Genomic DNA, 26268 nt, shown 5'->3' on the forward strand with positions numbered 1-26268 from the left:
TCATCTGACACGCTGCCCGGGGCTGTTTGTAATACTGAAGATGGGCGAAATGAATCTGCGCTTGCGCAGCAGACCTTCCTGGTTCCGTTGCGAAACTGAAGACGCGTGTGCTGACGGGGTGAGTCGCATACCTGCTGCCTTCATGTATTCAAAAGTGAACTGGGGACAGTACTATGTGGCTGAATGTGAACTGGGGACAATACTATATGGCTGAATGTGAACTGGGGACAGTACTATGTGACTGAATGTGAACTGGGGGCAATACTATTTGGCTGAATGTGAACTGGAGACAGTGCTACATGGCTGAATGTGAACTGGAGACAGTACTATCTGGCTTAATGTGAACTATGTGAACTAGGGACAATACTATGTGGCTGAATGTGAACTGGGGCAATACATTATTACATTTCAAGCCACACAACTATGAATTTTTTATGTACTAAGTACATAACATAAGAATATGCACTGCATTACGTTGGTCCCATTACTAATAATATTATCATGTTATTAGCATAATAAAATATAACTAAATGTATGTATGTATGTATGTATGTATGTATGTATGTATGTATGTATGTATGTATGTATGATATATATATATATATATATATATATATATATCTATATCAATGCCCGTACATTGAGCACTGGACGTCTGAGGTGTTGCCGGCTGTTACCCTTATTCTCCATGATTGTGCCAGAGGACAGATAAGCTTGTTTTTATTGTGCTCAATGTACGGGCATTGATTTTTTATATGTTGCCATTAAATTTGTGCACTTTTGAGACTTGAATGGTCTCTTTCTATATAGTATTACACTATTGTGGTTATATTTGAGTCCGCAGATCCTCATTCACTACATGGTTCATGTTTGGAGGGATTTCCTGACATCTAGACCTGAGGTGGATCCCTAGTACGGTCAGCTAGATCTTTACATTGGCTCTACTAATTTGAATATCTGGTACGGGGATTTCTTACCTGTGGAGATATTTCTATATTGTCCATCACTTTTAATACACTATGTGTGGCGCCCCCTGTCTTTTTGTATTTTATCTTTTAGGTATGACACTTGCAGACAGGTGTTGATTGACTGGGGAGCTGCCTATTTCACTTAAGTATAATTCTTATAATATTTCACTGTGGTTACTGTGTTTTATTAAGCGCTGGTTAGCTTAAAGAATTTTTTGGGTGTCATATATATATATATATATATATATATATATATATATATATATATATATATATATATATACACACACACACACACACACACACACACACACACACACACACACTATATATGTACCATTGGCACACCTGGGTTTCAGTAGATTTTATTCGGCACACCGATTGAAAAAGGTTGCTGACCCCTGGTCTATAGGAACTGGTCCCTCTAATGAAATCCGTATCAGATTATTCAGTGTGCTCTGCTTCATGCCATTCCTTAAACAGGTTTTAATTTGTTTTAAAGTAGAAAATCCTGTGCCCAGATACTGCACAAATGCTATTTAAACTGTGCCCAGATACTGCATAAATGCTATTTAGACACCAATAATTTTTTCAAGTGCCCAAATACTGCACAAATGCTGGCTATACACAAAAGACCCCAAAGTAAGAAGCACTGTCTTTAAAGTTTACCAGCAAGTAAACTGCTGGCAAACACGCCTTTCTTTTATACAGGTGTGCCCCCCCCTCTCCCCTGAAGTTTGTCACTTCCCTGTGATGCGATATTGACACTCCACCTGTGATCCTATATTGACACCCACCGCTTGCCCCCGGGTTTCCAATATGGACACCCCTGCCCCCCCTCGGTTTCCCATATTCACACACACACACACACACACACACACACTCCCCCCACTCCGTGCAAAAATACCCTGCCGCCCGGCGTCAGGCACTCACTGCGACGAGCTGACCGATAGGCAGTGACCACTGCCGCCTGGCACTCTTGTGATGCGACTGAAATTTGGGCTGATATTAGTGCAGTGCGACTTTCGATCGCATCACGAGTGCCCGACGGCAAGGGTCACGGCTGTCAGTCGGCTCGTTACAGTGAGTGCCAGCGTATTTCTGACGGGCGTAGCGCCCCGTAAAAGCGTGGGGAGAACACTGTTAAAACATGTTCATAATTAGAATAATAACAACAATAAATAAAACCATTCTTGAAAAAATAAATTTTCCTGCAATTTTAGAGAATGGGTTCCTATCGCCAAAACTCTGTTCGCCAGCCATGTCTCAGTAACCTCAGTGTTTTTGTGTGGCTATCTCTAGTAGCACCAACCTATGTGAGAGGCTTGAGTGCTGTCTGTCATTTACTGAAGTCTTATATGTTACTATGCCTTTTCCACAATGGATAGGGTTAGACACAGATACCAGGCATTTTGAGACAGAACAATGTGGGGAATAGAAGAAATCATTTTAAATATGTTATCTTTTTTTTTCTAGAATGATTTTGTAAAGGATAACTCCATCTTTATTTAAGCCCTCTTTAATAAAACATGTCCCACACATATGACAAACAGCAGAGATAGGGGCTGAGATCTCCGTTACCTAAAGCCAAGAGCTGACTTACACCACAGATCTTGATACTGGAAGATTTAGTCGTCCCATAAAGCTTCAATAGAATGCTTATTAATCTCTACTGAAGATCTATGAATATCTGTGCAGTATATACTTGTTTCCCCTTGAGTGTTGCAGAGGGCTAGCTCTCGGATTCTGGTATGGAGACGTTTGCTCTACACCGGGATCATTTTTCATTAAAGAGAAATTACATATAGGACGAGATATCATATAACCAGTTACAACTATACAAGTGCTTTAAAATTGAACAAACAAAACCTTATATAAAATGTACAGTTTTGTAATAGCTCTTTAAATATTCCCAGAACTAAAAATCAGGGAAAATCTAGTAAAAACCAAGGCTCTAATAATTTTTCTCTTACCAAGTAAACTGGTGTCTACATCCTGTACTTCTGACAGTACTGAAGAATTAGTGCTATAGCTAAGTCCTAGCACCATCTGGAGGTCAGACAGGTTCAGCTGTGCTGTTAGTTCTCCATTACGATCTCCCAACTGTCAAATAAAAACAAACATAATCTCATTTATAAAGAGTGCCATGGAAATACCAAGACAGTGATTTTATTTTATAAAGCATAGATATGCCAGTAAAAGCCGACTATACTCTATAAATACATTTGATAAAAGCCAACACAAAATAGTTAGTCTTCTGACATTTATAATCTCTCTGGCTTCTCCGACATGTGAGATCAGGCATATGGACAGGATTTATCAGCATGTCTGGGAGCCTCAACTGACTGATGTAATGTTAGCTAATTGAACAGGCTTTTAACCCCTGATATATATAGCTCTCTCACACTCTTTGTGCAGGTAGAGCTTGTATTCTGCAAAAATAAGGTCAGTGCTTGTTCTTAAAGTATGCAAATCAAATTTATACTTTCTTTTCAGCAATTAAGTAACTACAGTGATCCACTGGAAGTAAAAAGCGAAAACCAAAAAGAAAAATGGACATTACAGGAGGATTACAATAAAGAAGTTTTTAGAAAAATGTGAAGGACATAATGTTTACATTTAATGGTTTGAAATAATATCCAAGCTAGCAATTATGATGTTCTGAACTAGTATTCTGCAGTGTTCAACAAAATGACCTGAGGAGCCATTACTCATATTGTACATATCACAGTAATACTATTGGGATTGCAACCACCCTGATATGCTGGAACTCCCACTACTTTGATGCAAGGATCATTTTTACTTTGCTGACACCTCATCGAAGAGCCCAGCCTTGGATGTAAATCCTAGTTAAGATTGTATTGTAGCCAAAACCCTTATTTACAAAGTTATAATCAACATAAGACACTGCAATATATTTTGAGAAAGATATGTGAAAGGGGTCAAGAGAAATCCATAATTAAATGCATTTTTTTCCATAAAGCCACGTTGTGGGAGTAAAACTGCTCCATTTGTAGTTGTTTACTTCCTTGGGAGCCAATGTTCCAGTTGTGCATGGCAAAAAGACTTTAAATATATAATCTTTCCATTATAGGTGAGGCAAGACGTATTTTCACACGTCTGTCAGTCACGTCACTGATATGAAAGACCTGCTTTTGTTACCTCTCTTGAAATATCCAAATGCCTCTCTGCAAAGTGTACGGCTTGGTCATGGTTTCCTAAGGCAGTGTATGCATTCCCCAGGCTCCAACACGCCCGGCCTTCTCCCACTCTGCAATACAAGAAAACACTATTCACGGCAATGTACTTTCTAGGAATGTGGGAAACAATCTACTACAACACTGGGATAAATACAATTTAATAAGGAGGAACAAAGCTAAATTACATTACAGCTGAGTAAAACTTTTAACTTCAATATGCTCATATTACTAGTAACAGTAAAGTGATATTGAACAACACAATGTTGATCAGTGACTTGACACAAAAACAACCCAGGAAAACCATCGCTATGATTTCCAAGGAACTCTTTTAAACACATCCTTATGAATGCCAGATAATACATCAACATTACAGTTTCCATTATTCCTGATGTCTAATTGGCAGTGTCAGACAGGCTCATGTCAACACATGCCGCAGCTATTTTTTTTTGCATTGTAACTTGATGATTGAAGGCAGCCAATGCGAAGAGATACTTATTAAGCTTCCTTGTGTCATAGGGAGACACCCATACATAACTGCTCTCAGTAACCCATTGTGAAATTCCCGTACAAGGGCAGGGCCTGGGCCATAAGCAAGAAGAAAGATTAGTACAATATGAGTAATTTAAGATCTCACCTGTCATTGAGTTCCTTAGCGATGACAAGATGCTTTAGATGATAATCAATGGCCTTCTCATAATCCTGAAGAAGAGTGTATGTATTACCCAGGCTGTAACAGCTCTGCGCTTCCACAGCCCTGTCCTTTAGTTGCCGGGCCAGCTGCAGTGTCCGCCTGCAGGAAGACAATGCAGACTCTTTAGATCACTATAGTTCAGGAATGCTTCATTCATTTATTGCTATACTTGTCCAAGACTGCTATTACTTGGTTTTAAATGGCTGCAAAGTCATAAATGTAACTTTTAAGCTGTGTTTTGAAATTAAATCTCCCAGACACTGTCTATGATTGTTGCCGGTAACCAATAACAACATTAGTAATGGAGATCTGGTAGCTAGGTATGCAAATCTAATTGTAGGATATTTTTTTTTACACTAGTAGGTGTTTACTTCAATTTAGTCTAAGATGTAGTCATACGCAAACACATGTGTACTCAGGGATATCATTTAAATTATTTTTATCGCCAACCTTGCTATGATGATTTATTTCTTACTTATAATACTCTGCTGCCATTTCAAATTCACCCAGGAAGATAAATGCATTCCCAAGATTACTGTAAGCTCTTCTTTCTGCAGATCTGTCACCAAATTCTCTGGCAATTAAAAGTCGCTATAAATAAAAAATAAAAAGACAAATACAATTATCACTATTATTACATGTTAGTACATAAGTATGTACTAACCAGCAACGTATGATAGATGCACCTATAGCAATACAGAAACACACAGTGAGACAGAAACCAAAAAGATCTGCTGGCTAGAGCTTACAATCTGAAAAGTAACTCAGAACCTACATACTTTATCATGTGTACTTGTTACTAATGCAAGCACAAACATCTATGTCATTTAAGTACACACATCTTTGTTTGGAATGCAAACCGTAGAAATTAGCATTTAAACTGTTGCTGGACGTAAAAAGCACATTAGCCATCAAGAATCACTCATAACAGCTGTAGGTAATTATACACACTAACGGTAATTTATTAAAGTGCAAAAAAAAACATTTTTAGAGGTAATGAATGGATTTTGCAAGTTTGCAAAGTCTAATAGGATCATAGTCACTATTTGAGTAATGTGGATTCAGCATGCGAGTATGCCTAATTTTGAATTGAAGTAGAAAAAAAAGATTCTGGTGCTGGACATGACTGTTTAGATTAGCTGCCAGGGTGGAGAGGGTGCATTCAGGGAAGCATTTCCCATTTAAATGGTAGGAGCACAGTCTTATCCTCACTGCAACACTATTTGAATTCTCTGACTGGTTGTAGGTGGTGGAATCCCAACATTACCCCTATGCTTTAATGGAATGTCTATTGCAGCTTCCTGTTACAAAGTGTTTTTTCGAGACACACTTTGGGCAGTTTAATAAAACCAGGCTGATGTCCACTCATTCCTATGATTTATATATAGGACAGGAAGTTTCACTGAGCGGTATTTTAGGAGAAAAATGGAAAAGTTGAAAATCTAGGAATCTTCATTTACCGTACAGTAAATACTTTTCTACAAAAACCAATGCTGGTTAAAACAAGGAAGAAGTAAAATGAGCATTAAACAGCACAGGCCAAACTGCAACCCAAACACAAACGACAAGCCTAAAGGGTGCGATTCTGCATCCCAAAGAGAGACATCTTAGGGAGCATGGATGTGTGTTCTCTACAGATCTAAATGTAGAAAATGAAGACGTCTCTAGGAGTCTACCAAATATGGCACTTTCCTCCCACATACCTGAACTGGCAAACATTATAAACCCAACAGTATTTGGTATAATTGTGAAATGACGGTATCCAGCTGCCTTACCAAACTGTAGGACCAAGTGCCTAACTCGAGTGTGTAGCGATTGAAGGAAAGTGGGCGTGCCAACTAACACCTATAACCATCTGGTAGATTACATTTAAACAGAATCGGGGAACTAAATGCCATGTCTGGATAGATCCATAAATTCAGGATCATATACTGAGTGTGGGGCTTGGATTATTTTTCCATAGGATTGTGACAAAGAAAGGAGAACAATCTCCTGGTTGTTATGAAAAAAACAAAACCACCTTGTGATTTAAGCTGGAAAACATTTGGAGAAAAAACTTGTAACCCCTTGGGAGGTACATGCTTTTGAAAAAGTGGACACATAAGCGCAGCGTCCTGCAGGAAAGATTATTTGTTCTGCTTTCTTTTGAGGGAGAGAATGGGTGAAGGAATAAATCTTTCCCTCATTACATTGTGGGTGTCACGATAAAACAGTGAAAAAAAATCCTACTACATAAAGAAGGAAATAATAAAGAAGGGAAAAAAAAGAAAAAAAGAAGAACACCCACACATGTACACACAGTCATGCCCAACCTCATACTCCTGTGTCCGTGGCACTTAAGAACTGACCATGTGAGTCAAGAAACTGTTACAATTAAGAAAGACTTCCTACAATGTCTTTTTACTGAGATGAGATAATGTACATTCCTGTATTTCACAAGACTGAAGGGAACATTTACATTTAGGAAATCTTTATAAAAATGTACAGAAAAAGAGTTAATCAATACAGAATGTGAAATTCTGCTCAAGAGACCCTACAATATTGCCCTTTGTCCTATTTCCCATATCCATGTCTCCTGGCATGTTTGTGCTAGTTTTAACATTACAGTATGAAGATTTTAGATAAGACAAGCCAGCAATAGATTTGTTTGCAATGTTAAAACAATAAAGTCAATATACTTCCAGAAATAAAGAAATAGTGAACTATAAAAATACTAAACATTACTTGTCATTTACCTCACTGCTTAATAATGAGTGTCAGACTGGCATATATGTAGTGGTTTTCTTAGGCATAACATTAAAGTGAATATGGAATGCTATTTCCTTATCACAACATTGCAATTCCACTGTCCAGGCACTGCATGCAGAATTTTGACATGTGGGATTTGTATGGTGCTGAACCGGTGGTAGTCATTGGTGCGAATATGACATTACCAGCTTCAGTAACTCCAACAAAACAAAGCCGATTGCTTTAATTAGCATTGCCTCCTTAATACTAGCAATGTAACTGTTGCTACGTGACGGCATGACGTACAGTCGGGAGTTAAAAGCAGACAAACAGAGAGCTATGTGTAATGAAACAAACTTAACAGCTTTCAAACTCCACGTTTATTTTCTTATCGGAAACATGAGTGTGTTACTAGTCCTTTTCACACATGTTCGTACAACATGAAATGTTACAGAGCTTCTTGCCAGAAAAGTGCAGTATCCACAAGAGTTACCGTATATACTCGTGTATAAGCCGACTTTTTATGCTGAAAAAGCCCCTTATACACGAGTGAACTTACCTGCTCTCCAGTCCCTCAGCTCTTAACTTCCGCAGTGGAACGCATGTGCATTCCACTGACAGGAAGTTCGGCATTTGGAACACAACTTGCGTTCCAAATGCCGAACTTCCTGTCAGTGTTCCACTGCGGAGGTAAGTAAAAGGCTAAGGTGGAAATTAGGAAGCTTAAGTAGCCCTACGGAAACCTGCCAGGTGAAAAGCGTTGAACGCTGTGAGGAATGTACCAAATGCAACTGGCTACATGTGTCTTCGCCACCTGCGTCCGGGGAATACACTGTTCTGACCACCTGTGCTAGGACGACTATTGTCGTGAGAGGCCGGGAAGGGGATCATTTTAAGTGACCACCCCCAACACTGGGACATCTGCAGACCGTATGTAATAACTTGATTACTAGATGTTGGATATATCTACTTCTAGGAACAATCACTGTTATAATTTCCTTTCTTTTAATACATTCAATATAATTGTGTGGAGTTTTCCTCTTTATTGAATCAATTAACACTTGAAATTGGCTGTCTTTTTGCTAGTAGCACTAATTACCGTATTGGAGAGGTTACTATGGGTTAATGGACGCTGTTGTATCTTATATATGATACTAGAGGTGTTCTCCATGAAATCTGATATAATGCTCACGTTCACTAGAACTAATTGTATTAATTAGTGATCGTGTTCTATTCTCTGTACCATCTACACATTACCAGTAGCCGCTGCATTTCCCACCCTAGGCTTATACTCGAGTCAATAAGTTTTCCCATTTTTTTGTGGTAAAATTAGGTGCCTCGGCTTATATTCGGGTCGACTTATACTCGAGTATATACGGTATATTGATGTTGTGGTTACACAGTGAAGGAGAAATCATTTTCTCTGTCAAACAGAAGAAATTCAGCTGCATGCTGGTTTGTGATGACAGAGATATAAAGTACCTGCTCATGGGACATGACAGCTTTCCGAAAACTTCCAAGTAAATAGTGAGTATTTCCCAGATTTCCATAGGCACGTCCTTGGGCTGCTCTGTCTCCTAGATCTGTTACAATTAATAAATTGGCCCTGTTCACAAAGGAAAAAAAACATATAAGTTGACTAATATTATTCAAATAAAATACTGTGCTACTGAAAATATAGTTCAAACCTACTCATAATAATCCACAGCCCTCTGTAAAGCAACTTTCACCTCCTCTGGAAACTCCCCGGGGTCTCGAGTCCCTGTGCAAGCTAGGCTCTTTCCCTTCGAGTGGTACACATTCCCCAGATTATAAAGTGCTCTAGCCTCTCCAACCTGTATAGGTAGAAAGAAAAAACGTATTCAATATCTCAAAATATAAAACCATGACAGTTTAGCATTAACCTGAACTTTGTATACACTCTACAAATAATATCAGTTTAAAAAAAATATGTCAGTGAATCCACTTTTTTTTCTATTGGTGTTTAAATCAGTGGGCTTTTCATTCAACTTTAAAGTAGTTCACAAATTCTTACTATTCAGTGTCTTTTAGGTTGTAAAAATATTATCCCTTATATATTCAGAGTCCTGTGGCTCTAGTATTACTTACTGGTGCTATTAAAAGTCTTGGGGATATATTTACTAAACTGCAGGTTTGAAAAGTGGAGATGTTGCCTATAGCAACCAATCAGATTCTAGCTGTCATTCTGAAGAATGCACTAACTAAATGATAATTAAAATCTGATTGGTTGCTATAGGCAACATCTCCACTTTTTCAAACCTGCAGTTTAGTAAATATACCCCATGGTTTTAAATGTGAAATCTAAATTGACTGCTGAAAGGCAATAACTGTTTTATGTAAGATGACAATTCTAGTCCATGTTCCCTTTGTGAAACTGGAGGCTTCAGATATGATTTGGGCTTTTAGTTATGTGTTTTCTATAGAGCTGTAATATTGAAGATATGCAAGCCAAGTAGCCATATGATTACTTGGCTTGCACAATTGATGTCCCCTAATTTATTTTTTATTATATGATTACACAGACATTGAAGTTGAAAAGGACACACATGTCCAACAAGTTCAATTTCTGAAGACTGAAGGAAGAAAACAACGGCTATCTCAAACATATCTACTGCGCTAGTCACATCATCCTCCCCTAGTAGCTGATTCCATAACTTTTACTGTAGGAAAAAAAAACCCAAAAAAAAAAAACCACTTCCACAAATGAAGAGTAAATCACCTTTCCTCTGCGCTAGTGATGATTTCATCTTAATGGCAAAGATTCCTGTGTTTTATTTTTTCTGGGGGTCTCAATATTTATAGAGTTTTGAATATAATTTTATAATTTGATCATCACTCCCTTAGGGCAAATAATTATTATATATCATCTGTCCAATTACATAATTTCAATCTGTTTTAGATATTATACTATAGTTAAAAGATAATATCCCAGGAGTATTATACAATTTGTAGCCAATATTGTGCATAGTGGCCATAAACACTGAGCACCACATGCTGTTGTGTATAACAGAAAAGCAATGAAATAAAATTATTATTATTATTATTATCTTAGATGTATAAGGTGCCGTGCAGTAGGGAAAACAGGACATACATAAAACAGTGATATACAAGGTATACAAAATAAATGCAGAAAACAAAGAAAGAGGGCACGGCTGAAACAAGAGGAGTAAGTACCATATCTAGCAACCTTCACATTACTGTTACTTCTTTTGCATATATAAAGTTACTGACATATGACAGTAAAATATATCCACATTATTACTAGAGTGCCTGTACACCGATTCACCATTCCCAAATTAGCAAGGGTGCCGCCTTCTTCAATTCAAAATGATGGGAGTCCTACACAATTTAGTCATGCATGTAGATAAAGTGTAAGCTGATCAACATCATAAATAGAAAATGAGGAGACTCTTCCGTAAGATGTGTCTAAGTAACATGAAATTTGAGATATCTGGATCATCTGCAGGACTAATGCAAGCATGCTAGAGTAAATCCTAGCACATCCTTTTATTTACATTACCTTATCATATAACTCTCGAGAAATATCCAAATGCCGCTCACAACACAGAACTGCTTCATCAAAATTACCCAATACTTTCAGAGTGTTGCCAAGATTTCCGCTAGCCTTGGCTTCCCCAAGTCTGTCTCCAATAGTTCTGCAAAATTGGAATAAAAAAAAACAACTATGGGTTTAATCATGTTTGTAACAAAGCTGATAATTATGAAATAAGAAAACCCCAGCCTTTTTCATGTGTATCATAATATCTACAATTAATGTGATTTTGGTGTGCAGAGTACTTTGTATGACACGTGGGAAAGCAAAATGTAAGCCGAGTGTAACAAAAATAATCCAGCAATCAAAAGGTTAAAAGTATCACTAAAGTAATCATGTCTGCATTATTTCCATGTGTAGCTATAATATGAAATTAATAAGATCACTGTTCATATGTAAGGGTTCTTTAGCTTAAATATGTATTGCAAACAGAAAGTAACAGGCAATCCTTGAAAGCAGCTCAAAACGTTAAGCAGTCGTGTCTTCCTAGTGACTACTGCCCAACTTCTACTATTCACCAACCTTTTCAGTGTTATTCATTATCAATTACCTTGCAAGTGTTAGGTCATGGTGGTGGTATTCCAATGCTTTGTTGTACTCATGCAGGTAGAAATATGCATTGCCCAGCTGACTGTATATGGCACTGAGAGTTTTCAGATCTTCAGTTCCCACCTGTACTGCAGCCTCAAAGAAGGATACTCCAGCTCGACAGTCTCCAGCCTTGCACAAACGCTCTCCTTCCAAGGCCAGCTCCAGACAGGATGCCTCCATTCTTAAAACAGAGTATCGTTTTTTTTTATAAGACCAAGGAAGAACAGGCATCTTGTACAAGGATAAATTGTATGTATGATAACTATTCATTATACATCCAGTAGCTACCACAATGAAGGAGTTAAAACTGTATAATAGTGGATTTGTCTAAGGATCTGAATGATTTATGATGTTTCAGCTGTGAAACAGCAGGGATCTTCCCTAACAAAGGTCTCACTGCATGAATATATAAATAGGAGCATTGGGAAACAATCATCAACATTCTGGAAAGTAGAACATCAGAAAAGGTCACACATATATGCATAAAAATGTATAAGATAGCGCATATCGTACTACAGAAAGCAACCACTTATTCCTAAGTGACATGTCCTGTCGTCAGTATGTTCTAAATTAGAGTTCACATCTTTTTTCACTGATGTAGAACATGACTCTTTCAGATAGAGGGGGACATCAGACACAAATACCAACATTATATACAACATGGGGAGAGACAGTCGCTTATGTTCAAATTTACATAAAAACCATCAGATAGAAATATCATAAACATTCAAAGAATTTCAGTTGAACTTGTGATTTAGTTAGATGTGAAGATTAAGAGCAACATATTAATACACTGACATTAATGAGCAGAAAACCTGGCTGATAACAGCTAAATATTTTTAAGTGGAGATTAAAACACTAAAGTGGATGTTGCTATTTCCAGGAAAGTTACTAATGAACAATGTACATAACAAGCAATATGTGCAATAAACAATAACAAAAAATACAATATATTTGATACCTTGGAGATTTTCTACAACCTAAACAGAATGCCATGGCAGACATTCTCAGTTCGGAGAGCTAGAAATCTCTTTGGAAAAATAAATACCAGGGAAACCCAAGAATCCTAAGAAATGATCCATGCCACTTTTAGCTGTGAGTCTTGAATGAAATACCCAGTTTCCTCTAAATTGTAAAAAGCTGTCCAGCAGATTATAGTGCCTGTGTATGTGCTAAAAGAAGGCATCATTTTGGAAATATCCTTTGCCATTGGGATCTGGGTTAGGATTAAAAACACAGCATGGGTAATCTCAGCTAATCTCCTCCCAGGCTGTCTGCTCTGAAATCACATGTTAACTGACACTGTTAATTAGCATCACTATTTATTATTTCTACTAATCTCTTATTAAATTCTTGCAAATAATCTTGATGAAAAGGCATACATGATACCAGCTTGATATTTTCTGTTTCATTATCTGTGTAATTTGCACCTAAGTCTTTGCATTGGCTTTCTATGACACATCAGAACTGATTTACAAATGCGAAATCAGAATTGGCTTAGACAGGATGCATGCAAAGGATGAACTGGTCAACTCTTTCATCTGTCATAACAGTTTCATTCACTATGAACTAATGCATTACAACAGCGTCATAAAAAAAATGCATATAAGCTTTATAGTGTTCAGTGTTAAATTAAACTAATATGACAAATGTCTCATGTTATAACAGTTTTGATAAAACATATTTTCCAAGCCACTGGTAAATAAAAATACATGATAAATATTAGAAGATTTAGCCAACAATATCAGTCGCTTCTTATTCCCACCCCATCCACCCTTTTAATACAGTATTTAATGGAGAAAACCAAGATGAAAACAGAATGCCTAAATAATCATCATCATCATTTATTTATATGGTGCCAACATATTCCGTAGCGCTTTATGGTCATTTTAAAGCAATATCAAAATTGATAAATGACGAGGAGTCCCTGAATAAAAGAACCTATATGCTCCTCTGATACCAACAATACAAATTATGACTGCCAGAAAATTTCTTTGTTGCTTTTTCTTTCTTAATTGGCCACTAACCTAAGCGGGTATGGACCCAATTCAATCAACATCCATTTGGGTTTTTACACTGTCGATCAGCATAATCAGCAAATCCAAGTGGACGGTCAGAGTATCAGGTTGTGTGTGTAGTCATTGTCCAACCGCATTAACTATATCCTACAGGGTTCGATCTTTTTTTTCCTACCACTGGACTACTGGGCCAATTTTGGGAGTGCAAAACCATGACAGAGATAGGTATAAACAGAAATTCATTTGAAAATATAAAAGAATAGTTGTTTTCTGAAGTAAAAAGAAAACATGAAAGACTATTGTTTAATATTGATGTATTCCCATGGGAAAGGCTGAAGACAATGACAGCCCCTCCTCTCCACATCTTTACCCTCAGCAGCGCGCATTCATGCCTCCATTCTGCTGTACAGTTCCGATTTTCATGAAAACAAAACAAGTGACAAAGATTACAGTGGCCCTTTAAAAAGCCAAGTAGAGCTAAGTTTCAAAAACATGGGAACATACACAGGTGCAAGGGGGTGAAGGAAGCCAATTTTAAAAGAAGAGCAAGTTTGTTTTTATGTTTAGCCTGGCGTGGAAGGTAATTAGCTACAAGCATATTAGCCTGTGACGGCTTGAACCCTTAATCAGGTCCTGCTCAGCAACATATAAATTTGATCCGTATGGCATTCATATACAGACTTTCTTTGTATATTAGAACAGCTCTATTTCTCATCACTCAAAAGTGGCTCACTGCACTCTGTCGTCTTTATATGAAAGTCAGTCCCCAAATTATATGACTTGCATCAATACACTGTCAGCAGCAGTCCATGCGGAGTAAACTTTTTACCTCCTTTTGCCTGCAGTTATATGCCCAAATAAAACAGACAATCAGCCCAAAACTAATGAGTTATCATATAATCTGTCTTGATTTTATTATACAGCACAAGTATCAAACCCTCTGAGTTGAAAGATGATGTCTCGAAGTCGACAAAAGCTAAAATTGTAGCAAAGTTAGTACATTTTAGGCATTACTTATATCACTTACAAATATTTTCCTTTTCGAGTTGTGTGCAGAAAGCCATTTCTGCAGCACTATAGACAAAAATGCCATTAAGAGTAGTTTTTGTCTATACATCTCTAGGTCTACCATACCCCTCCTGTCGGCTTCTGTTACCCAGCCAGTCTCCATGACTCGGGAAATGCACATGGTAATTGAACTGCCTATCATGCTAATTAGCCTGGCCAGCATGCTAATTATAGGCGCTGCCATTCATTAGGTGATACCAGTAAGGAGAGCTGGCGTGGAGAAGGCGGCTGGTAGGGGAGGGGCAGAGTACTGCTCGGTATGCAGCAAGAATATTGAAAACGCTTTTTATCCCTTAGTCCAGGGTTTCCCAAACCCAGTCCTCAGGGCTCCCTAACAGTGCAGGTTTTCCAGATCACATGTGACATAATTAGGACCACCTGTGGATCTGTTACAATGTGTTAGTCAGTAATGAATACACCTGTGCTCCAGCAAGGAGATATGGAAAACCTGCACTGTTAGGGAGCCATGAGGACTGGGTTTGGGAAACCCTGCCTTAGTCTCCCAGACGAAGCAGGGGGAAGAAAGGAAATGTTTTTCTTGCACAGGGACCTGTCACTGACATTATAGTGAGGCTTACATTATAAAAAGGATGCCATAATACAGAATCAACATTTTAAGGTTGATAAAATATATGGTGGTGAGGGAGGCATATGGAGGGAGCACTGTTAATAAATTGGTGTTTGTAGCCCAAAACAACTGTCAATCTTGATCAACATCTGACCGGGAACAGTCAGATGTTGACTGTGGTGGTGGGGAAATACTGCCAGACGTTTAATGCCATCTGAATGCTTGTACAGTCATCATCCAACCGCACTAATTGCGCCTAACAATCTAGCCACTTGATCTGTGAAGCAAACTGATGAACCTGTCATATTTGGCTGCAATTTCTAAATACATCCATTCGCTCGGGCTGAGAGAATAAGCTGCCCGTTTAAGAGCATATTAACTGTTTGTAACAGCCTCTGGTCTTCTCTGTTTAGCCAAGGAGGTTTTGACCTAGTGAATAGGCCCTAAAAGACTGCTAATCCCAATCAACAGCTGATGGTTAGACTTCAGATTTCAATACAGATGGAGAATGACAGCATCGGACCATATATGTGGTCTTCGTCTTGACTATAAAAATGGAGCCATTCAGCTTAACCCATCAGGACTGGCAACACATGTCAATGTACATATATGACTAAATCTGACAGATATCAACTTAAACAGAATGCTGGGTAAATACTGATCCTATCTAACACTGCAGCTCTACTCAGGGTATAGTAGAGATTTGAGGGTGTAATGAAATACAACTTTTTGTATAGAAGGGTTTGGTGCAGTCTGTGGATGTTGTGTTGTAGAGTGTGTGGGGAAAAAAAAAACCTTACTTAGTTGGTCTTGCTCATTTGCAGAGCAATAAAAATGTACTTTATTATCAGCCACACTACTTATGAATTTACTTAATTACATTAATACTGAAAGCAGCAAACAACAAAACATTTAGCTACATACACATTTGAAGATAATATATGCTACATAAAATCACTGCACATATTGATCTTAAATACAATATATTTGAAATACCAGCTGCACTCTAGATTAGACATGAAGTTATCTTGTCAGTATTGATCAGCACTAAAACAAGTATCACAAAATCAATATATTATTATTTGCCTAATAATTACTTTTAGTAAGTTCTAAACCTTCTTTCATCCAGCACTACACCTTGCTCATTTAAATGATATTAAAGTAATAGCTAGACAAATGTAGATGATTTAACTGGCAAGCATCATGAATGGTGAATATCCTAAGGATTGCAGCTGTAGTATTAATTAACTTTGTCTATTAGCAAAAATAGTTTGTAACAGGTTTTGTGTTAACAGTAACAGCACCACATTAAATAAATTCTTAATAGAAAGTTACAGAAATAAAAAAAGGTGTTTGCAATTACAAAGTAAAGACTAACAAAATAACACAAGAATTATGTTCTTATGCGCAAAGGAATTAACTATTAGCAATGAAGTTGAAAGAGACTGTTATACACTTCAAAAACCCAGGACTTCATTCATGTCTGTCAACTCCTGTGGGTAAATGTATTATGCTCCGATTTCTGCAACTCGACAATATTCAGCGAGTTTGACAGCTAAATGTAAAACAGCAATGTCTTTAAGAGCAACTTGCCATTAAAGACATTGCCGATTTAAACTTAGCTGTCAAACTCGGCGAATATCGGTGAGTTGCAGAAATCAGAGCATAATACATTTACCCCCTTAACGCCTTATCGACTGTGAAGAAATTATATCGAAATTCCAGGACTAATTCCCCTACACATTCTAGCAGCATTTAAGAAATAGCTACTAAGCTTTAGAAACAGCAAATTTCTTACCTGTAACGAACATGAAAACTAGGGTCCTCTCGCATGCTTATTAAAACGTCAGTCCCCTCCATCAAGATGCATTCTCAAAAACATGAAATAGGAAACTAAAAATAAAACTGCTATAAAATATTTTTGATCACCAATGATATTTTTTCTCTATCACGAAAAATATTTCCAAAGCAAAGATCAAAATCCGTTCTTTTAATGCTCCAATATCTTCATTTATTTAGGCGTGAAACGCTTCTCCGAGAGGTTCCTGGTTCTTGAATCCTTTGCAGATCCAGTCAGCTTCCATTCTGTAGAGGGAACACAAGATGCTTTGCTTCAAGTCCAACTTTTGTTTTTCCATCAGCAGACTAAAGCAGCCCTTATACAGTGGAAAAAGCAAAGTGATCTATGCTGACTGAGCAGTCAATGACTTAGAGAGACATGTGTCGCACTGTAGCTATGGTGACTAAAGCAAGCAGGATCCTGGGAAATGATAGCGAATCATTTGCTGTGAAGGTAGCAAGCTGGCCAAGTTTTCAAGAGGTATCAGATTGCACCAAAGCTGTTTAGAATCACCTTAGCACTGGATTATATAATTAAGGATGATGTCATATAACGCACACAAGCAAGAGACCAGCATCATGCAAGCAGATTACTGAGCAGAAATCACAAAATCTAGGTAATTTTAGAATTTACATTTCACAAATGATAATGTGTGATATTTCATAAGAAAATGATTTGCATAATCACAACTTAAACAGAGGAAGTGATAGAATTTATTCATAAAATATATGGCCTAGAATATATTTTTTCATGATTATATTGATTTAGAATTCTGTATCTTAAAGTAATGCAATCAATCCCAAAAATCCTGTAACATAAACTACATTTGTTAAAAAAAAAGAAAAGAATAAAATCATACATAAATAACTCTTAAAAAAATGTAGGTGTTTAGAGCATACATCATTTATTGTGTATGTAGTTCACCAATCCTACTAGCTTTCAGGAGGTGAATTACAAAAAAGTAAGTTTCTTTAGCAATTAATTAATATTCACCAATCCGGAACTCAAAAATAACTGATTATTTCCCCAAACTGCTATTTAGCAGCTCAATATCAAAAGATCTCAGTTATGATGAAAGACTGTTAGAACTATATGCAGAAAAGAAGATGAGATAAGAGGGGGTATAATTACTGTGTATAAATATATTAATGTCCATACTGAAAATTCTGTATCAAACTGGACATTTTCCTAATAGCAGAAAATATACAGGGTTATTACATAATAACACATTATAACATGTTGATCCAAGAGACTGTCCGAATTGCAGTATGGGGTCAGAAAAAAACGTTTTCAAGTCCTTTTTTTCTCCCTTACCCTGGATCAACTGGGTTTTTGCAGATCAAGGTTGAACTTGATGGACATGCCTTTTTCCACCCAAACAACTATGCAACTCTTTTAAATTACAAATACAAGTACACAAAATACACTAAAACATTGTGGGCTACAATCTATTTCTTTTTCATGCTATGACATCTGTTTTATTAGTCAGTTATTGCCATCTGTCTAATCTGCAGTACACATTTTCTACATAACAGTTATAATGTCTGCAATGTAGTCATTTCTCATTGAAATAGAATATTGAGATAAATTTTTCTTCTGTCTATTTGATGCAAACTGTGCGACTTACTAAAGGCAAAAATGACACATCAAATAGCATCAAACAAAACCATCCCACTTATCAAACTTCCGCTCAATGGTTAAAAAATAAATATTGTGACAGATAAGATAGCTCAAACTGCAAAAAAATACAGCAAGCATGTCTCTGTCATACTGTAAAACAGCCTAGCTATGTCAGCATCAGACTCAGTCTTGTAGGAGCCTGGAAAATTGAGTGGGCAAAAACACTGGGCCCCTTCAGGTACCTCTGGTCATTGGGTACTAGAGTAATCTGTTGTAAATATAGTGCTAGTGCATGTTGAAACTTCTAGCGCAGAAAAAGTTTCACAGCTCATGACTGTTGTTGCATGATGGTGCTTGGAGAACTATAAGCACCAGTATGCACATAGGTGCCTGTGCATGCCTGATGGTGTCCCTATAGCATTATCAAAAACTGTCCATTGTAAAACAAAAACAATATCTTAAAATAAATACTAACCACTCCAAGGTCTGGTGTAGTCCAAAGACAATACTTGTTATCAATGAAGTTTTCCAATTATGAAAAAAAATCCCCCCGTATAGGCTGAGTAGGCTACTTCCAAAGACCATGCACCACAGAATGTGATAAATACCAGGGTAGCTGGTTGTGCCACCTTTAGCAGCAACAACTGCCACCAAACGCTTCTGATAACTGGAGATCAGTCTTCCACATCACTGTGGAGTAATTTTGGATCACTCTTTGCAGAATTGATTTAATTCAGTCACATTGAATGGTTTTTGAGAATGAACTGCCGTCTCAGGTCCTGCCACAGTATCTCAATTGAATTGGTCAGGGGTTTGACTAGACCACCCCACAACCTTTCTTTTGTTCCTTTTGAGCCTTTCAGAGGTGGACTTGCTCTTGTCTTGCTGCATAACCCAATTGCGTTTGAGCTTAAGATCAAGGACTGATGACTAGACATTCCCCCTCAGAATTTTCTGGTAAAGAGCAGAATTCATGATTTTGTTAATTATGGCAAGTTGCCGCAACCCCACATCATCACAATACCTCCATCATATTTGACTGTTGAATGCAGTGTTATCTTGATGTCAGGGATGGCGGGACCCATGTCTTCCCCAAAAATTTTTTTGGACTAATCAGTCCACAGAACACTATTTTGGAGATCAATGTATTTCTTGACAAATGTGAAACAAGCCTTTATGTTCTTCTTGGTTAACAGTGGTTTTTGTCATGCAACTCTCCCAATGATCCCATTTTTGCCCAGTCTCTTTCTTATGGTGGAATCATGAATTTTGACTGAGGCGAGCAAAAGAGGTTCGTTTGGGTTCCTTTGTGACTACTTGGATGAGTCGTCTATGAGCTCTTGGAGGAATTTTAGTAGGCGAGCCACTCCTGAGAAGATTCACCTTGTTACAAGTTTTCTCCATTTGGAGATAATAGCTCACACTGGAGTCCCAGAGCATTAGAAATGGCTTTGTAACCATTTTCCAGACGGATATATTTCAATAACTTTCTCTTTCTCATCTCTTCTGGAATTTCTTTTGATCGTGGCATACTGTGATGCTTGTTGAGATTTTTTAGCCAACTTCACATTGCTGGAAAGGTTCTATTTAAGTGATGTTTAGGTTCAACAAGGCTGCAGTAATCAAGCCTGATTGTGTCTAGTCTAACTGAACCCAATTATCAATTCAATTTTGTTCATTGAGTAGTTAAGGGTGCAATTAGTATTTCACACAGGGCCAGTTGTTGTTGGAAGGGGGCGAAAACTTTTTTAAACACCACTGTAATAAATCATGTGCTTTAAGTCTCAAAACCGCATCCAAGGCTGTTAGCAAAATGCCAACAAAACTAATTCCTCAGTAAGTGCCTGCTCTTGTCTTTATACTGCTGCGTGTAAATAGTGACTAAATAAAGACAGTCACTAGAGTCACTCTAACTACTCAATTACCATATCTTACATTGTCAGCAAGGCCAGATGAGAATAAGTCATACATGGAATCAGAGAGTCTTATGAGCTAAGAAAAGCAAAAAGCATTAGATATGCACTACCAGGTAATGCAAGTTGATGTCACCAATATAAACAAACAATGGAATTAAAATTAAGTGGAACTAGAGTAGATTATACAAGTACTGAACATGAAATGGCACAAACAGTCTTTCAGGGCACTCGTTATTGGACAGGTGGATTTTGCTGCTCTGTTCACTACATATAAACGTTTTAATCTTGCATAATTTATTTTTTTTAAACAAAACAAAAAAACAACATGACTTTTGCACTGATTGGTTTGTCAAATGTCTACAGTCCGTAACAAAATATGTCAACAAGAAAAATATGTCAAAACTAGACCCAAGCTTTCACTATCATTATACACAATTAATGTTTGAAATCCATTTCCATTCTTTGTTAAGCACTTATGATATTCTCTAGAGAGCTTGAGTTAGAAGTGCCCAAGTGGTGACTTGTAGACTGCGATTTTCAGGTTGTACATAAGTAGTTTTGTTTTTTTAAATAAGATGTATTTTTTATAAACATTGGTTCATCCAGCAAAGGGCTGCTCTAACTAAGTATAGGCAACAGGACCACCACGGTGAAATACCACCATTGTGGGGAGACGGACATGTTGTAGAGGTATTCTCTGGGCATTTTAATACACCATCACTGATGCTACCACATGATGTTATGAATTGTGGGCACAACTATGAGCTGTAATATGAATTGGCTGTACTACATAATACAAATTGATTGGTGCCACTACTCTGTGGCATAATATGAACTGAGGGTACTACTATGTGGCATAATGTGAATTGGGGGCACAACTATGTGGCATAATACGAATTGAGTGCACTACTGTGGCATATTATGATTTAGCGGCACTACTGTGGCATAATATGAATCAAGAGTACTATTAAGTGGCATAACTTGAACTTTTATTTTTTGGTTCCATTGCTAGTAATATTATCTTGATATTAATATCATAAAATAATAAATAATTCCACACACACACACCCACAAACACACACACACACACACCTGGGCTTGACTAGATGTTTGCTGGCACACTGATAGAAAAAGGTTGCCAACCCCTGTTCTAGACAATACTCTTCGCTCATTTTGAGCAATGGTTTCATTATAGTAATTGCGGTATTTACACACAGAAACATAGCTCTGAATCAGCTTCTGAGAATTGGAAAAAAAGAAAGGACAACAGCCCAAATGGGGAAGACATCTTTTTGCATGTCAAAACTTTTTAATGCAGTTTTCTATTTTTAAATGATTGGTCATGTAAATCAATGTGAGTCATCATAGGGATCAATGATCCCCAAGGCTACTAAATAAGCAATGCACTTTGCCTTAAGGAGTGCTCAGGTTAGAACACAACAGATGGAAGCAGGTAATACAGTCTGTGTGAACGGAAAACACTGTGCAGCAGAAAACATCTGTACACCATAGGATTTGAAAGGCATCACAGAAATCATGTTTTTCTCAGAAAGCTTTCATATGCAATACATTTTTTTATCTACATAGATCTAATCACTGTATATATAAATCTTTGCAGATGTATTTTTTACAACTAGTGTGAAACGTCAAAAAACAGATGTAACACACTGGGCAAGTAACACCTTGACCCAACTGCTCCCCAAAAAATGTGCTCGCTTAAAAAATGCAATTGCAACAATAGTGTTCGAGTGCTCGAGTTATATCTTTGTAATATAAAGCAGATTTCAAAAGGTGAAAGTTCTAACTAATTAGCACTCAGAACTGGTGATATTAGTAACATATAAAATTCCTGCATTTCTAGGCATGGTAAAGAACTTGCCAGTCAGACAGAACTAAGAAAGGTATTGTTTTATACCTATTTATGAGGTTTTATGTAGAGGACTGTAGGATATTTCTGTTACAACATAGTTTGTGCTCCAATTTTAGCAGATGTCAATATTAATTAACAGAAGGCTACAAAACTGCAATCAACTTTGTCTTAAAGTGTGCCCATTGTCTACAGATGGTAGCAGCTGACACTTTGCGATCATCCAATATTAAGCATATCAATTTACTAGTAACATCACTGAGGTATGAGGCACAAAGTTAATAAAGCTTGAGAATTGATAGGCAGAATATTGGAACACCCAAGAGCATTCTATTCACCTGTGGTTTATACAAAATGCTGATTGGCGGTCAAACTATAGATTGCTAATCTCTAATTGCTAATTGTTATCAGTACAAACAAGGGCATGGTGCATAGTTGGTCGAAAAATAGGTGTAAATTATTTTCAAAAAAGTGCACGCAAAAATAGTGTATTTCCGCCGACATGCAGAGCCGTGCACATCTTGAGATGCATCCGACTCTGCATTAGCAGCATATATATCCGGGTTTCGCCAAGTCATCATCATCAGAGTGTATTTGCACCTGTCCTGTAGCCGGTATAAAAGATACACCTCCTAATAGACGCAATTGTATGTTTCTGCAAGTCTGTATGACCCACATTTGGGTGAACACTCCTTTATCTACTTGGCTTGAGTTTGCATGCCTCTCTCTTCCCCCCCCTGTTCTGCTTCTTCAGCCGTAAGGAGCACCAGATAGCCTGCTTTGGTGCGTTCTCTTCGTGGGTATGCCCAGTGTACTTTATGTAAACTGGCATACATTCAGCTCTGCATCAGGCACTAAAGCCTTTATCGGATCAGGAATGCTACTTGTTGCATTTGTGGCCATCAAACACCCAGAAAACAATGAGTGTATAAAGATAAATGTTCTCAGCCATTCAATCCACAGTTACCGCAGTCCATGCTGATCATATCATGGGTGTACAACCATAAATGTTTTCTGCTGAGTAAACATTTCAATTACAAGTACTGCTTGAAAGAACCACAGCTCGTGTGAATGCTTGAAACAGCTTCCTAGATATAATTGTTTTTGCCTACAAACATCTAGTTTTTGCTGCCATACATAATGGCAGCCAGCTCCTAGTTCATTATGGACAACTAGATTACAATACACATTTTCAAAGCATTTACAATGCAGAAGTAGACTGCTAGAAAGCAACTACAGTGTGAAACCTTGCCCCAGGCTCCACTGCACTGTGATTTGCATAAGGAAAGCAAAAATGGCTGCAGAGAGAGGGTAGTTGGAAGGAGGGAGAGAGAGTGGTATCACCTCCTGCTGCTACTATTATATAAGCCTTGTGCGCATGCTCCCCATCCTCTTAACAGGCATCCACGTAGAGGCAGTCCCAAAGTTCTGTTATGGGTTGTATTTGGGTAGCACATGGACCTAGCAATGCTTAACATTAGAGAGGTTTACATTGTTTGCCATTATTATATTACATACAGATGTGAACATTAAGAAGAAAAAAATACTTGTAATGGGAACACTGTCAGGAGGTGAATATTGGAGGGAGATCTCCAGGTCTAGATTTACCAGTGGCCCACAAGGGTTGGACACAGCATCCGTGACTCCTTCCCTTAAATGTTGCACAATAAAGGCTGTGGTCATTTTCTTCTAACATCACTGTTATGTAGTTATTGTTAAGAGGTGGTGGTCCTCGTGGGTGGCTTGGTTGAAAGGGGCAAGGTAGACATACACTGTGTGTAGTCAAAATTACCACAAACACACATAGATAGAAGGAAATCATAGCCAAGATAAAGCAGGTAACACCAGACCAATCTATGAAATCTCATATATAATTAGAAGCAAGCCAAGCATCACAGGTTTGTATTATTGTAGAGCAACACAATTTAAAAGTTGCACTTTGTTTGTCTTTTTCACAAACCAGTTATATGATGCACATGTACAGTGACTTATAAATGGTCAAATATGATAACATTTGATCTTCAGAATGTTAAACATAAGCTTTTACTAGTTAACTGAATGACATTTCAATTACATACAAAAATGGAAAAGCGTTATAAAACTGTATTATATTTTTTAAATGATAAAAGGATTACTCTTTATTTTAGAAAAAGCCAAATAAAGGGTCATTGAAATGTATTACTCCAATTTCCCTTCACTTTCTAAGCCATTATATCTGGGAGTTCTTGAAGACCAGGAATATACCAGTGTAATACTCTGCAGAGTTCCATAATTAGATTTATAAAAGGTTTACACATGATGTATGTGTAACAATTTGTAAAGTTTAATTGAAAGGAGCTTCCTAAAGAACAATTATAAAAATAAAATCAAACTGGTAACACTAAGACAGGGCGCCAGAAGTAGGCTAGAAATAGTGGCATGGGAGAGAGCTTTGTATAAATATAAATTCAATTTGGGAAAACGGTGAAAATGCTATAAACATTGAAAATGATCTTATATTTTTATTCAGATTTGACACATGTGTACACATCTAGTAAGTAGTTCAATTAAAAATTCCATGCAATGATCGTTCTTTTCCAAAAACAAAGATCTAACGGACCCCGATAATATTGTTTTGTGATTAAACAGCTACGCAACTAGGTATTAGTTAAACTTATGCAGTTTAGTTAGAATGATGAATCACAAACAACATTTTAAAAGACATTTTAAACAGTTTAATAGATATTTTTTTTTACGGAGCTGCAACACACTGATATTTGTAGACATTTGATGAAATTGTAATTCTTATTTACATCATACTTGCCTACTTGTCATATCTCCCCAGAGGTAGATGCCGAGGCAGGTAAGAAAGAAGAAAGAAAGAGGAGTATATAACTTGATGAGCTATTTGTATTAAGTGGGCAGGTAAAACTTACAGCAACGTTAATTACATCATAAAACCCATGAACATGTAGTATTCACAGAGACTGGTGGGGCTTGATGACGTGAACTGCGTCATCGTGGCACATAAGGCAGGTAAATGCACTTGAGGAAAATCATTTGCTCCCAAATACAGAAGTCACTCAGACATTTCGGGAGAGTAAGCAACAACTCCACAGGTAGTGGATGAAAAAACAGAAACACCAATATAAAGCCAGTTAATAAGGGTGGGATTAAAACATGCAGCCAATATGGGCTGTATGCGATGTAGCATTAGGTCTACAATGTCTGGATTTGTGCTGGAGGAATGTCCATAAGAATGTCACTCAACTGATGACTGGTTAATGGTGGTGTTAAACATGGTTTCAGTCGTCATTCCAGAATATCCCACAAGACTTCAATTACGTAGCAATTATCACTGACCTTGACTTCTAGAATGACTACACCCAAGATATGCCAGATAATTACACTCCACTATATTACGGAACGACAAGAACCCTTCACTGATTGAAATAAGCATTGAAAGCTGTAGTGTTATTTATGTTAGCGCCACATGTGCACGTGTCCATTTGTAGAGAACATCTTGAAAGATCCATTATCACCTTTCTCCACTGCTAAGTAATCCACCTTTTGTGCACTTTGCACCATTGAACTCGCAAACATTCATGGAGGTGTGATGAGAGGTTTATGCACTGCAACCA

The 26268-nt window shown here is 37.4% G+C and overlaps 1 protein-coding gene across 4 annotated transcripts in view; it reads right to left on the minus strand.

The window, feature by feature from the left end:
• GPSM2 (G protein signaling modulator 2) overlaps positions 1 to 26268 on the minus strand; it is a 49208-nt gene that overhangs the window by 8940 nt on the left and 14000 nt on the right. For 2 of the 4 annotated variants that reach the window (XM_075182609.1, XM_075182608.1), the window contains 8 exons: positions 11711 to 11932; positions 11128 to 11263; positions 9279 to 9421; positions 9069 to 9192; positions 5335 to 5450; positions 4803 to 4958; positions 4131 to 4239; positions 2942 to 3071 (listed from right to left, as the gene is read on the minus strand). In XM_075182609.1, coding sequence (XP_075038710.1) covers positions 2942 to 3071; positions 4131 to 4239; positions 4803 to 4958; positions 5335 to 5450; positions 9069 to 9192; positions 9279 to 9421; positions 11128 to 11263; positions 11711 to 11931 — 1135 coding nt within the window. In that variant the 5' untranslated portion in view covers position 11932. Of the gene's footprint in view, positions 1 to 2941; positions 3072 to 4130; positions 4240 to 4802; positions 4959 to 5334; positions 5451 to 9068; positions 9193 to 9278; positions 9422 to 11127; positions 11264 to 11710; positions 11933 to 12712; positions 12822 to 17203; positions 17491 to 26268 lie in introns of those variants that run through there. The other 2 variants (XM_075182606.1, XM_075182607.1) reach the window with 2 other exon arrangements.

This window comes from Mixophyes fleayi, chromosome 8 (assembly GCF_038048845.1).
Source record: "Mixophyes fleayi isolate aMixFle1 chromosome 8, aMixFle1.hap1, whole genome shotgun sequence".
Taxonomy (NCBI): Eukaryota; Metazoa; Chordata; class Amphibia; order Anura; family Limnodynastidae; genus Mixophyes; species Mixophyes fleayi.